General features: G+C 38.9%; 1 protein-coding gene across 3 annotated transcripts in view; it reads right to left on the bottom strand.

Moving 5' to 3' along the window:
• HHAT (hedgehog acyltransferase) overlaps positions 1 to 14,488 on the bottom strand; it is a 194,963-nt gene that overhangs the window by 73,929 nt on the left and 106,546 nt on the right. For all 3 annotated transcript variants that reach the window (XM_039697798.1, XM_039697797.1, XM_039697799.1), the window contains exon 10: positions 1,131 to 1,332. In XM_039697798.1, coding sequence (XP_039553732.1) covers positions 1,131 to 1,332 — 202 coding nt within the window. The remainder of the gene's footprint in view (positions 1 to 1,130; positions 1,333 to 14,488) is intronic.

Genomic DNA, 14,488 nt, shown 5'->3' with positions numbered 1-14,488 from the left:
AAAATTTCTAATACAGTGACATCAGATAGAAAAAGCAAGCCCCAACATTTTTCTTTCCTCCTATAGCTGGATGCCTAAAAAACTATGTTGTGTTGGAGTCCAGAGACAAACATACGCATCTGGTCAGCTGGTGAAGCTCAGTTTCCCCCAAGAGGGAGGATTAATGGATCTGATAAATTTATTCTCTAGGAAGGTACAAAATCTGCATCCAGACTATCACTGAAATTGCAGTGACAGACAATTGGGTGATACAAGCTACTAAATTAGTGAGCTATATCAACTGCCACACACAGGATGCCACAACAACAGTGAAAACTGAAACGGGTAGGAGGGACAACAAGCATCATTCCTTGAGCATCAGGACTCCATCAGGGTCCAGACTGAGTCTCCACCAAAACAACAATACAGAGGAGTATGAATTCTGTGTAATTATCACTAGTAAGGAAGCAAGACATACAAATCAGTCTTACAAACAGTTATTAGAAGATTTGGGATTTACTAGTGAGCGAACCTGCAGATTAACATGACCATCAAAATTTAAATAGTGGTTTTTGCATCTAATTGCACATCAAAGTCAATTTTGTCCTTTGGAAATTACAGCATGAAGGTCAAAAATATAAGTAAAATGAAAATATCAGAGGATTTCAAGTCAAAATAATGTTTTCTTTACTTGGCTCTTTAGTGGCATAAGATTTCCCAGTGTAAGCTTGTTCCCAGATGCAAGCAGCTGCTACACACACATTTGTCCAGGAAACACATGGTTAGAAACATACACTCCTAATTTTAGTGAAGATGAATATTTTAAGGCCATCCTGAGTGAAATCAGAATACAAATGTTAAAACTGGCTTCTGTTCATCCCTATACAACGTGACAAGCATTTGCTTACTCTAGGACTGCAGAGGAAGCTTTTAAGACCATGCATATTTCACCATCTGCTTTGCTGCTACTTTGCAAAATTCTAGTGTTATGAACTCGTTATTACCTCAGATACTGGGTGGTGGGCAAGGGAATGCTAATTCTATCTGTTATCACGATTTTAATCTTGATTAAAGCAAACTAGTAACCAGAAACTTCAGATGAGCATGGAGCCAGGAAGCAAGAATATGAAATGGAGAGAGATTCAACTTACAATTAAATCTTGAATAAGTGAAATTGAAAGTATCCTCTTGGTGCCATTCTCCACGATTACTCCAAGCCAATTAAATGCACCCCAGTACCACAAATAACTCTGTCCTCCATGCCAGTAGCTTACAAAAGCAAAAGTGAGGGCTGTAGATAATAGTGTTCCAAGCAAACTGGACTGAGATCCTCCCATTGGAACATAAATGTACCTGTAGGTGAAATGACAAATAAGCAGTGCTGTTAGAGATTTCACAGAAATCTCAGAAAAACATCCACCACAGAACAAATGTGTCAATTTGTAGTATAAAAAAGAATGAGAAAAAACTACCTGACATGCTCTATTTACAGAGCTTGCCCTATTTTCTGCAAAGCTGTAGATCACTTCATGAAATATGTGCATGTACCATCTGGCAAAAGGACAATTTTGTGGTCCTGGGAACTCTGCATTAGGCAAATATATAGTCCAAACTATATTCTCAAAACTGCAAATAGCAAATAATCAATTTTTTAAAATTGGAATAGTTCTAAGTCAGCTACAGAAATTATCTGTAATCTTCATGTGAATTTAAATTATAAGATTGTTAACAAAAAAATTTAAAACATTATATAAAGTCACATACAGTCACAACCCATAGAGCATTTCCCATATGTCAGAAATGTTGATGCATGAAAACATACTTTATTACTAAAAGGTTGTAATTTCTTTCTTTTAAAATATTTCATTAAAAATTATGTGAACTGTAAATACTTCCTATCTGGTTCTTCTATTATACTCTCAGGATCATGTCAGTCTGATGAACTTTGGAGAATCATACCAAAAAAAGCCTGGAAACTCATATGAAGCACTCTGCATGCAATTATATTCTGCATTTAAACTGAACCCAGGAATCATAACCTTAATCATTAATTGATGCTTATAAGTGTCCAGAAAGCAGAGCTCCTTCAGAAAAAACACCAGAAGCAATGGGATTCTGAAAGCTGACACTATTTTGTGGGTCATTTCACTTCCAGCCTGAAGAGCTACATCCACTCCCATCATTTTCTGATTAAGGCATGCCCACTGGCCAGACACTGTCTGAAAGAGTTGCATATTTCTGTCAACACTTTGAAGGAGCCCACCAGGCAGGGGAGTCACCACCCAGCTCATGGGTACCAGCAAGGAGATGTGGTATTGAGAAGCACCAGTGACAGCTCTCCTCAGCTGTCATTCCTTTGGCATGTCTGTACTCACATTTGAGACTATTCCTACTTGCTAAGATAATTCAGGGATTTTTTTGTTTTCCAGTGAAATTTTTATCTCTAGTTATCAGTTTTCACATTCAGGGATAAATATTATTTTAAAAATTTAAAAGGGAAATTGACACACTGCTTATTCCTAATCTTAGGAAATAAGAAAATAAATAATGAGGTAAAATACAGTGATGAACATAATTAAAGGGTAAACAAAAGTCATTAAAAAGCAAGTGTCAAATGCTCTAAATTCTTTCTTACCATAACATCAATACACCTTTTTAATTCAATCTGCTACAGGGAACATCTGATTACATGTTTTTCAGTATAGCTGTGCTTTTTCACTAAGCATATGAAAAATAAATAGAAATTAAGAGCAATAGTTTCTATTTATGTTGTGCTTTTCTTCTCTCTCTCCTTCCTACGTTTGAACAGACACTTGCAATTGCAATCAATTAATCTAATGGCAGAGGGGTTTACCTTAGCAGTCTGCAAGCAGTGAACGTCCTGCAGGGCTGTGGCACAGAGGGTAAAGAGAGCAGAGCTGCACAGGCAGCCACCACTGGCAATGGCATCGCCAGGAAGAGCTCAGCAGCATCAACACATTTGTTTCCAATTGCAGCTCACTTTAGGTTGGCCTGAAGGGCTTTCAGCTTACTGTGCAGAGAAAAATAGGCTATTTTCTGATTTTTAGTGTTTAACAACAGCAGCTAGATAATTGAGCAGCAGCAACTCATAATTCTGATTAATGTTAAAGGTTAGTGAAGTTTTAGCTCATAGTGAGGCTGATGGCAAATGTGCAACTGAAAATCCACAACCTGTTTGAAGAAGGACAGAAGCCAAAAGGAATAACAAAATCTTTACTAACACTCTGACCTTCCCCTCCAGTACTGTGGAGAGTCTGCCTCCCTGCCCAGAGGAGAAATGGAAAGCAGAAAGCAAAGCCACTCTCCTTCCCTGCTAGTGGCATAAGGAAACGGACAGGCAGCTGGCTGCCATCCCTGGTCACCAGGGCAGTAACCACTCTCAGATCATGTGTCTTGCCTTCCCTGTCAGGGCATTCCCAGTGGCAGCTTCACAGTGATTATAAAGGATTGATAGATGTTGAGTCATTTCTCTTGAACAGAGTGAAGAGCAATTCTGTAAGCTCCTGTATTTTTCACTCAGAAAAATCTCGTGAAAAAATCATTGCTACATTACAGAACACGTCAGAGGGAAAAGGTATTTGCTACCTTATCATCCATGCACATCACACCTGTGTGATGTACATGTGCATGCACTGCTGCACTGGCAGGCTTGCATACAAGCAATGGGCAACTCAGTGTGCAGCCAGGGGCAGAGCCTGCCTCAAGACCAGGCTCTGTGTGCTCTCTGGTTACCAAAACACTCCAATAACCAAAACTGTCTTGCAAAACAACTATGCCAGAACTGTCATTGCTGCAAGGATGCATTTTGCTTATTTTAGAGCACGCTGGTAGTTTATAGTCTAATTTCTCTATACTTCCCCTATGTGTTTACACAGAAAAATACTCATTTGATTACAAAAACCTGCACAAACACTTAAGTGTGAGGGAGAATAACCCCAGGAAAAGCATTATTAAGCCAGATGATAGAAGAAATATATTAGTTCTGTATTAGCTACAACACAACACACACTTTGTAACTAACAATTTGTTGTGTTTAACCTTGTCCAGCCGCTACACCCTGCACAGTACCTGGTTCACCCTTCCCCATGGGAAGAAAAGGAACCTCTTACAGTGCATTCAGAAAGTTGTGCTGCCCCCACTTCAGTAAGAAAATCTGTGAGGAGGGAAGGAAGTAGGCAGGGAAAGAGTTTAAGGGACAATGGCTACTACAAATTGATGTCTTTTATATCTGCATGGTTCCTGACTTCTCTTCTTACCAATACTTCCATCTACCTGCAATCTCTCCCTGCAGTCCCTTTGTACTGTAAACCCTGTACTTTACTCAGGGTTTACACAAATGGAGAGGTTGCTGTAGAACATGCTGACCTGCTGCACCATAAGTAGAACAGCATTACATAAATATCTCATTTTAAGCTTCCATGCAGCTTTTAAGATTATTCCCATTTCTAATCACAGAAAATCCACACAGAAGTTCAAAATCCCTGGTTTGGAGTCTATTAGCACATAAAAGTAACCATGGGTACTCATGACAGCCTAACTCAACTAAAAGGAACACCCTTGTAGTAGAGTTTCTTAACAGCTCTTGAACAGATGGCACATTTATTCTACATGTGTAAGGAGGACAGAAAAACTGGAAAATGTGGCAACAATATACAACAAATTTATCTTAGCATACAGAAAAAGAAAACTCAGCAATTCCTTGGTGGTAAATAATCCAAAGGTGGACTAATAAAGGAAAGCAGCAAAATATTTTGCAAGGAGAAAAGGATGTTAAGTAGATTTGAGGGTAGCAATTGGTCATGTCCCTCCAGGTTGTGTTAGAGGGATGGCCAGCAATGGCCTTAAGATCCATGAAAATTACAGACAAGAAGATTAGACCTGTGGAAAATGCTTAGTATCAAAAATCTGCAAGCTAGGTGAGTATTTAAAAATAAAACATTGACTTAGGGGACCAAAAGTCAATCACTGGCAGAGCTTCAAAGGAGAAATTTGAAGGTGGAAGAACAGCGATTTCTAGGCAGACTATCAGATAGGAACATGTGAACATCACAGGCCAGGCTTTGCCAGCCATTCCTGGGCTGGGGCTGGCTAGACCTCCCTTAAGGACAACCAGGGAAGGTATTTCATGCTGTCAGAAGAAAAAGTTATACATGGAGAGAAGGGGAAAGAGAACTCCATGTGATTAGAATCCCAAAACATCTGGGGTGTGTTAGAAGCACATAAATAAAAATATTGGGAGAATGTTATATAGCAAAAATTAATTGCATGCACACCCCAGACCTGACATGACTAAACATACATTCTTAGCCTTCCCCTCCCAAGGCAAAGATGTCAGTCTTAAAAATATTTCTGTGTTTTCTATCCTTCTATTTCTCTTTTGATTTCATACTAAAACTTACATGCAATTAAACATGCTGCTTACATGAACAAAGCATACTCTTCTCCAAAGTGCAGTACTTTTAGTGCAGGTGATTTAAACCTTATCCACAGCCAGCAAGCTGTTCCATTTACACAACTTATCTTAATTTTAACTCACTAAGTGAACATTAGAGAATTGGATAAAATATGCAAATGGTACCATTTAAATCCCTACAGTAATGCAAACACAAACATAATAGCTGAAGTATTTAAAAGTGACATTTACTTACAGAGAATACCTTTTAAATCCAATAACCATTTTGTTAGTTTTCTTGAAGTGGTAATCTCCAGAACAATCATAAGACATCTGACAACCATTCCCTTGAAAAACACACTACATTATGAAGTTTTTATTCTGGTAACTTCAGAAGATCTCTAAAAGAAGCATTTTTAATCAGTTAAGAATCATTCAGGAGGGCTATTATTCCTTGAGACCTCCACATACTGCTCTTACTTGCACATGCATGTAATTTTAAACATATTTAAATCTTGAAGTAAGTGCAAGTAAAGTACCCATTTAACTGCTGCTCTGTCCAGGACCTTTCTTCAACATGTGCCTCAATTTCTTCCTGAACTAAGGTAATACAGCAAGGTGCGTGCTATACACAATTTTTTCCCCTCTCTTAGGCATTGCTCTTGGAACAGCTAATCCAGAATGAGGTGAAATGTAAAAAAAAAAGGAAAAGCTAATTTGCTTGTAATGGCAAAGTAAACACAATTAATATATGAGGATTTTGTGTTTTATTTCAGGGAACATTCCAATCTCTCTGTAATCTTCAAAGCACTCAAGGGTTAAGTGTGTGACCATCATACTGTTTTGAATTGGGCAATTACAGAGACAACACAGCAGAAGTTTAAGAAGGATAATGTAGTCTTGATCTTGCATCCTGACTACAGAAAGCACTTGAGGCTCTGTGCAGGGAGGGTGTTCACTTGTGGACATGTGTGAAAAATCTTGTCCAGGCAGCATTATGCTGGTGCTGGGCTTCCTTAATTCGTTTTTAATACTCTCTTCATGGCCTTAAACCATGAACTTTTTTTCTGCTGCATAATAAAAAGATGTCAGGCACAGCTCTGCAAATTCTTACTTCTGGGTGAGTTCTCACGATTCTTGTTTTGTCACTTCAAGCTGACACTGACTTCAATGGAGCTACACAGAGTGCATAAATAAAGCACACCTGTAAGTCTTTGCAAGACTGGGTCCTACAGGAATAATTTGTTTTAAATCACAGAAACATCTCCCATAAGCATGACTTTGAAGGCTGAGCCACTCATATTTGCAACTGAAATAAAGAAATAACCAGAGATACTTCGAATACCATTTTGCAAAGTTTTCATTAAGAGACTAAGACTTGTTCTGTTAAACTCCATTTCTCACAGTCTAACAATTTTGCTGGCTGTTGGCAAAGCTTTTTAAGCTCTATAAGAGACTTCCTCACCTCACCAGCTTAACCTGATGTTCAGAGACCTTGACAAATGCAGATCCTTTAAAATATTTAAGCTTATGTTGGCTGCAGGCAGGTCTTGTTGCATTACCACAAAATTGTTTAATGAGAAGCTAAGTCCATTTGGTTTACAAAGCATTAATGAGAATTTTCATATGCAAGAACACTCAGCTTTACAGATATAAACTGAATTCTCATTCACTTCACAATTGTTAGCATGCTTCCCAGCAAAGACTGAGTGAGAGGTTTCCTACTAAAAAACTGAGAAGTGTTTAAAATACTTGTCTTCCCTTGCATTCAACACAAAAACTGACACGAGTCGAGTCCATATGTCAAAGGGCAGATAAATGCAGAATACTGAATAAATAATTTTGAATTCACTCTTCCAAGGAGGCTCACATTTTCAAAGAGATTCATTTATTTCAAATGAAATTTTAATCTAAATCATAATATTTCCTTCTAATGGAAAAAGTTTCATTACTGATGGACTGCTGTGTTTAGTTTTCTTCCAGCTGTATGTAAGAAAGAAAGAAATCCTGCCTACCACCACCTGTTTGCAGTCAAATGCAAAACTACCAGTCAGCTGCCTTTGATCAGAATGGAAATGGGAGAGCTTCCAGATGACCAAAGAGCCAAAAGACTGGTTATAGCATTAAGTTCAAACCAGCACCCCAAACATTTTGCTGACAGTAGAAGCCTAGACGTTATTGCCAAAACAACCTAGACTTAAGTGCCTACAGCTCAACTACTGGGTGGGAGAGGGCTGTGTCCGCAGCTGACAGAGGGAGCTGGGCAGGAAGCACTCCTGCCTCCTCCCATAAGGAGTCTGCAGAGCTCCCTGAAGCTGTTCTGAACTTAACTCCCCTCAGGGGCCCAATTCACTCCTGATATTCATAATACACCAACCATGTGTTGATGATATCTGGGCTCAGCAGCACAACAGGCAGGCTACACACTCCTTTGAAAACACAGCTAGAAGAGGGATATATTAATAGCACTGTCACTCTCTGCTTATAAAATGGTAGAGGTCAGGCTCTTTGCCAGGGAGACCAACATATCTTGCCTCTCAGAGGAGTGCTCCAGCTGTCTGTTACCAGGCTGCCACCAGGCAGAAAATAAATGAGATTCAAAGAGTGAATATGCAAGAAAAAAACAACTCTGTGGCTAGGGCATTACTCAGAGAGGTGCAGATATTCCAGTCCAGATTTCTGCACCAGGAATTGCTCATTGTGCCCTAAACAATCATTAGACAAAATGCATAAGCAATACCATGAACAAAATAATTCTTTTTTCCCCACTTATTTTCTTTACTTCTCCCAGCTTTTACACTGGATGTGACAGACAACACAGAGAAATTCAGTGGGAATTACATACTCCCTACTAACCACCAGCTAGCAGAAAAGCAGAAAGGATGAATTACACTATTAAGCTGCAACTCAGTAAAATCTGTCAAGAAATCTCATTGAGTTGGGTTCAAGCGCTCCCAATCGCTTTGTAGAGAATTAGGATCCAACCTAAGGGCACGGAAAAACTAAGCCACTACAAGCTGCTCTATGGTCAGCCCTATCAAACTCCACACATCCCAAGGGATGTGCATGTTAAATGTGGGCCAAGACCTCAATAACTATCTCATATCTTCAGGTAAAACGCTGCAGGATTTATGACAGGCAGTTGTTGTCACCAGACTGGTGGGAATGGATGCACCAGCACACAAATTCCAACCATGGAACTAAGTGTACCTTAGGGACAGGAATCCAGCACCTCTCCAGCCCAAGTAGTGTTAACCACATACATCACAGTAAAACTGAACAGTAAAGGACTTTGGGTGCAGTATTCTAGAATCAAAAAGGCATCAGCTCCATAGACAATGGAATTATTGTCCCCAATATAAACAATGAGCAAAGAGAATGAGTAACCTTTTAACTAAAGTATTATTTATACCTATGAGTTGTACCATGATAGCTAATAAGAATCTTTGTTCGCCAAAGAGACTTTTAGAGTTTCACCAAGGGATTCATCCTGAAAATTCTTATGGAAGTTTAAAGATCAAAGTAGCTAAAATATTAAATGTAACTAATTGCTGGATATGTTCTCAAATAGTGTTGGGAGGAACAGGGTTCCTTTGGATGGTCCACCCTTATGGGGTGGCAAGAACTTTGTTAATGGACTATGACTTCTAATGGAGTCAATGAAGGAATAGTAAAAGAAAACTGTACAATAGAACACAGAAAGACAATTATACATTTAAAAGGATTTAGTAACATTCCCCTTAAGAAGAAACCTAAAACTACTGTAGTTAGGGGTCATAAAATGAAAGGATTTATATGCTTTAATTTTACTCAAAATAGAAATAGAACTTGGAGTGCTGAAACAAATCAGTGTCAGTGTGATACCACCCCCAGCTGCAATGCCACTGTGCAACTCCATCAGCCTCATCGCACCAAGCACACAACAGAAGCACATGTAGGAGCCCTAGATCCACCACCAACAGTGGGAAATAGGAAATCAGACCTCTGATACTGGGAATAGGACCTACTGGATATGTGGAGACAATGCCTACAAATGGCTTCCTAAAGGATGGTTTGCTTCCTGTTTCCAAGCAGTATTAATGCTTCCCCTTAAGGTACTTTGGCAACAAGCACAAGGAAGACTTAGGGCCAGGAGAACATTTTCCATCCAGGGAGTCCAGGTTGATCCACAATAAACTCCTTTGATTTTGGGAAGCAAAAGATTATTGTTCACTCTATGCCCCGTGCTGTCTTGCACTATGGAATTTATATTAACAAACTAAATAAATTATTACAAGAATTGTTGAACAATACTATTAAAATATCAAATAGCACATCCTGTGAGCTCCAACAAACATGAATGGTGGCTGTACAGAACTGCATAGCCTTAGATTATCTGCTTGCTAGCCAGGGAGGAATGTGTGCTATTTTAGGACAGGAGTGTTGCACTTACATCAGTGATGGGTTTGAAGCCCAACACACAGGAATCATCCTGATAGAAAGAGTAGTGGAAGACTAGCAGAAGGAGGAACATTCTTTTTGGTGGGATTGGCTTACTTCATGGATACCAAATTGGAGACTGTTAGGAAATGAAGTCATGGCAGTCATTGTAATTATTGTAGTATGTGTACTTCCTTGTATTATGTTCAATGTTATTGATGTTGTAAATCTTTGTGCTGAAAAATGAAGTATTGAGACTTGTCTGAAAAAGACACATCTCAAGAAAAGGGGAGACTGGACAGACAACACAGAGAATAGAAACTTTTAGTTCCTTTGAAGTTATAAAATAGAGCTTAAAGACTAGCTAGAAAATCAGATTAAAGAATGTAAAAGTAGACACACAGGATGTTAAATGTCGTTGGAAGCAGTGGATAAACAGATCCTGAGGAACCTAAGTGGTTTTTGTGGCAAAGGTATATAACAAGAAACAGTGCATGCCCTAAAAGAAGTTCATGGCAAGGTCATTTGCAAAACTGAGGGCTCTCAGTACATATGACCACTTTAGACCCATTTAGATGACCGTCTAGAACCATAAAAAGACATCCAGTAAGAGGCAGAGGCATGTAAATGAGTTCTATGAAAAGGGATGTTTATGTATTAGTTAGGAAGTATATTGTAATGAATGTGTACGACCACAAAGGATTAAATACCATTGTAAAGTTTTACAACACATATTCGATCAGAAGAAAAATCCTGGAAAAATCCAGGATTGGAATCCTGGAATTTGGACTGGAAAAATCCAAATGCGTCCAGCGCTGTAATAAAGAATGCCTGCTTTCTAATACTTCATATTGTGTTACAAAGTTTATAATCTGGGCTATTTCTACACCAGACGACCCAGCTCAAAATTCAGAACTCTGCATACCTCAAATGGAGGCTGCATAGGCATAATTTTCCCATACAAATAAAACCTTTGCAACAAATCTCTTCCCTTGCCATCTCCCTTCTCTTCGTAAGAGTACATTCACAACAGCACATTTTACAGTAGTTGTCAACTACAGCTGAAGCAACAGAGACCAGTTTTTCCTCTGCATGTGACTGCACATATCAAACTGTTTGTGCTACAGTTAGTGAAAAACTGTTAAGTATGTGTCATTTGTTGCTTTCACCACACCAAGAATAAAGTACTGTATTTTTTATCTTCTCTTAGAAAGCTGATTTAAATTCCACAAGGTGTAAGCACAAGCTATTTAGCCATTCTGCTAATCTTAGTATGCCAGGTACATCAGAAAAAATGTGGATTCATCTGCATGTTTAAAACACACTTATCACCATGCACTTAACAGCTACCTTTTCCAGCACGCCTCTGTCAAAGGAGTGCACGAAATGCAGTCACTACAACAGAACCTATTTATTTTCCTTATTAAACCATTTTTGCTTAGAGACGAGGTAATAAAATTGAATACCCCTCTAAAATTTGCCAGGTAACAAAAAGACTGTTTAATCTTTGCAGACTCCTTTGTGGAGAGTTTGATGATTCTTTTGCACTTTTATATCCCTTTGTACACATGCATGTCGAAGGGCACTGTTAGTATCCACAGACCACACAGCAGTTTCACCAAACCATGAAATACCTTTGCTTCACTGGGCTGTACAGTTCTACAGACAAACAGAAACCAAGACATCAGAAGACTTTCACTTGGGTGCATCAAAAACACAAATTTGTGTGTAACCAGAATAATGTTCAAAGACCAAAGTCAGTGAAGACTTGGTAAGTATTACAATCTTCAAATTTAAACCAAAATCAACAATACGTACTTCAATGGATCTCTGAAATAAAGGCATGTAATTAATGAAACACAGAAATACGGAGGAGATGTTGCATAAATATGGCAGAAAACTTGCAGAATGTTGAAGTATCTGCTTAAGGAGAGCATAGCATCACATATTCCTCCAAACTGCAAGTGCACGAAGTTTGAAGAATTAGATTTTTGACATTATTCCAAACAGAGTAATTCACTCACCTCTCTTGAGCTCACATTTCTCAGAAAATGCACATTGCAGTTCTGGGAAATGACTATTTATAAAGTACAGCCAAGGCATTGAGATGTCTAGGCAAAGCTGGGATCACTTAAGATTACACAGCACCTTCCACAATAAAGAACTTCTCTACTCTCTCCAGCCTGTGTCAAAAACCCTTCACACACCAGCAGAGTTAAATCACCTCTGATGTAGAGTACAATACACAGTTATCAGCTCAAATCAATCTAAATCAAAATATTTACTTATGTTGAAGTAGCACCCTTAAATAATTATCTCCTTTTTTCTCATTTGTAAAGAAAGAATAGACACACACCCCTAACAACCACCAGCAACAGGGTTCACTCCAGATAAAAACTTACGTGGAAAATATCAGTTCCTATTAAGTCAGTAGCAACAGAGGCTAGAGCTAAACAAACCAGTAAGTTTTAAACATACAGCAAAGAAATTATTCCAATGCAAAGGTAGAACTTGAAAAAGAAATGCTGTAGTTACAGCCAGAAATTTAAATATATATATATAAGGATGGGGAAAAAACAGTAAAAAAAATGGGACAAAAAACAGGTGCATACTCAAGGAAAAAGGAAAGGTAAAAGTGCCTGGGAAAATCCATCAGTTAAGGTGTCATGGAAAGTTAAGTAGAAAATGTACCATAAATCTTCTTATCCTGCTACAACACTGAGCTGTTTATCTCTCCAGTTGTCTAAAGGTATTCTTTTTGTTAGAAAGACAGAACAAACAATGATTGATAAAATAATGACTTTGCATTGATCCTCATGAAAAGCCCCAACAGGGTGAATCAACAAAACTAGTTTTAACTGTTAAGTACAAATGTAGGCCAGAAAAGAGAGAAAACAGGTTAAAGACCATTAAGGGTATCAGCAGCATTCTAGTCAGTGTGCCTTGATGAAATTCTCAGGTATTCAAGGAAGCATCTGGTTTATACAGTGGGTCACCAGTGCTTGTTTATCATGTTTTCTGCTTCTTGAGATTTCAACAGACTATAAAAAGCAAACAAACTCCTTTCCTTTCTTCAAAAGTGGGGGTAACCAACAAGAATAAGAAAATTTCATCCATCTTGGGAACTGCTCAGCAAATTCCTGGTGGTACTTGGGAACACACTACGAAATAGCTTGTGCTCACCTCATCCCTAGTACTGAGGGCTAGCCAGCTAAGAAATAGCATTCAAAGAGGTAAAGTAGTTTCAAATCTGCTCAGCAAATTCCTGGTGGTACTTGGGAACACACTACGAAATAGCTTGTGCTCACCTCATCCCTAGGACTGAGGGCTAGCCAGCTAAGAAAGCATTCAAAGAGGTAAGGTAGTTTCAAAGAATTAAATAGAATCATCAACAGCAAACTGGCTTATTTTCCCTGAAAAACCTCAAGAAAAAAACCAAATCTGTCAGTGAAACTCTAACCAGAAATCTAAAGAATGTCATGGTAAGATAGCTTTTAAATTGTTTGAATTATTCACCAATATTAAACAAAGCACTTAAATTGCTTCAATATTCAATAACTGCTACCCCTCAGCAACAGGATGCAAGTGGGCTGAAAGCTCCACATCTGGAAGAGAATCAGACAGTACAAAGTCCCTCCATCTTATTGCAGTTTTGCCATGAGGCAGTGAAGATGACAAAAAAAACCCGCATGCACAGACAACATCCCGCCACGCTAAAAGCAAACATGAGGCTCTGTACCCCAAAGCATGGGTGATGCTGGATGGAGGTGGAACATTTGTTTTTGACCCCAGCCTCACCTGAAAGGCAGTAGGCAACCACTGCTCTCAGCTATTGATTTTCCACCATCTTGCTGAGAGAGGTCCTTCACTAGAAAATGACTTTTCACGGTCACAAGCCATCACCCACAAGGCTATCAATCAGCTTTGAGAGTGGAAAGCAGAGCATTATCCAACACTTTCTGCCTTCACACTGCAGCAGATATCTGCCTCCAAGAGCCTCTTCCCTTTCCACAGCGAGGTTCCTTCAGAAGGAAGGATGTGGGGGTACAGCATCCATCAGCTCCTGGCTGAGACCAAAAGCTAAGAAGCAATGAAAAGGTACCTGAATTTCAGGTGTACCCTCACCAGTGATTTGACTCTTTGCCCTGAAGCAGAAATGCTCAGCCAGTTTAAGTTGTAGTCTCCCATTCTCCCCTACCTCTTGCCGAAACTTCACAATTCTCAGTTATGAGCTCATACAGTGGCAGAGCAGAGCCATATGCATAGAATTCATTAATACCTAAAAGCCAAATGAAATTATGCAGGGTCAAGCATGTTGACAACATCCTGGAACATTTTCTGTTTACAATGCAAATGTTTTGTTTGACAGCACCACTGCAGAGGTTGATAATGATGATCCATCATTACAGTACTGTTTATTAATGTTCAATGAGAATTAATGTGAAGTTGAGTGGGCATAAAATGATACCTTTTCATTTTTACTTGCTTGCACAGTTGACCATTAGTAATGCTAAGCTGCCTTCCTTGTTTCTCAACTTTTTCTACAAACTAAATATCCTCTAGTCCCACAACAGCAGTCCACTCCATCCACTTCTTGTGACCATCTGGCAATTCTATGACTGTCTCAGTCTCCATTCTACCCTGTATAGTGAGAACTAAGATGGGTTTATTTGTTCC

This window comes from Passer montanus, unplaced genomic scaffold (genome assembly GCF_014805655.1).
Source record: "Passer montanus isolate IOZ18808 unplaced genomic scaffold, ASM1480565v1 scaffold12, whole genome shotgun sequence".
Taxonomy (NCBI): Eukaryota; Metazoa; Chordata; class Aves; order Passeriformes; family Passeridae; genus Passer; species Passer montanus.
Note: the sequence above shows the minus strand (reverse complement) of the source record. Positions and strands in the feature narration are given on the sequence as shown.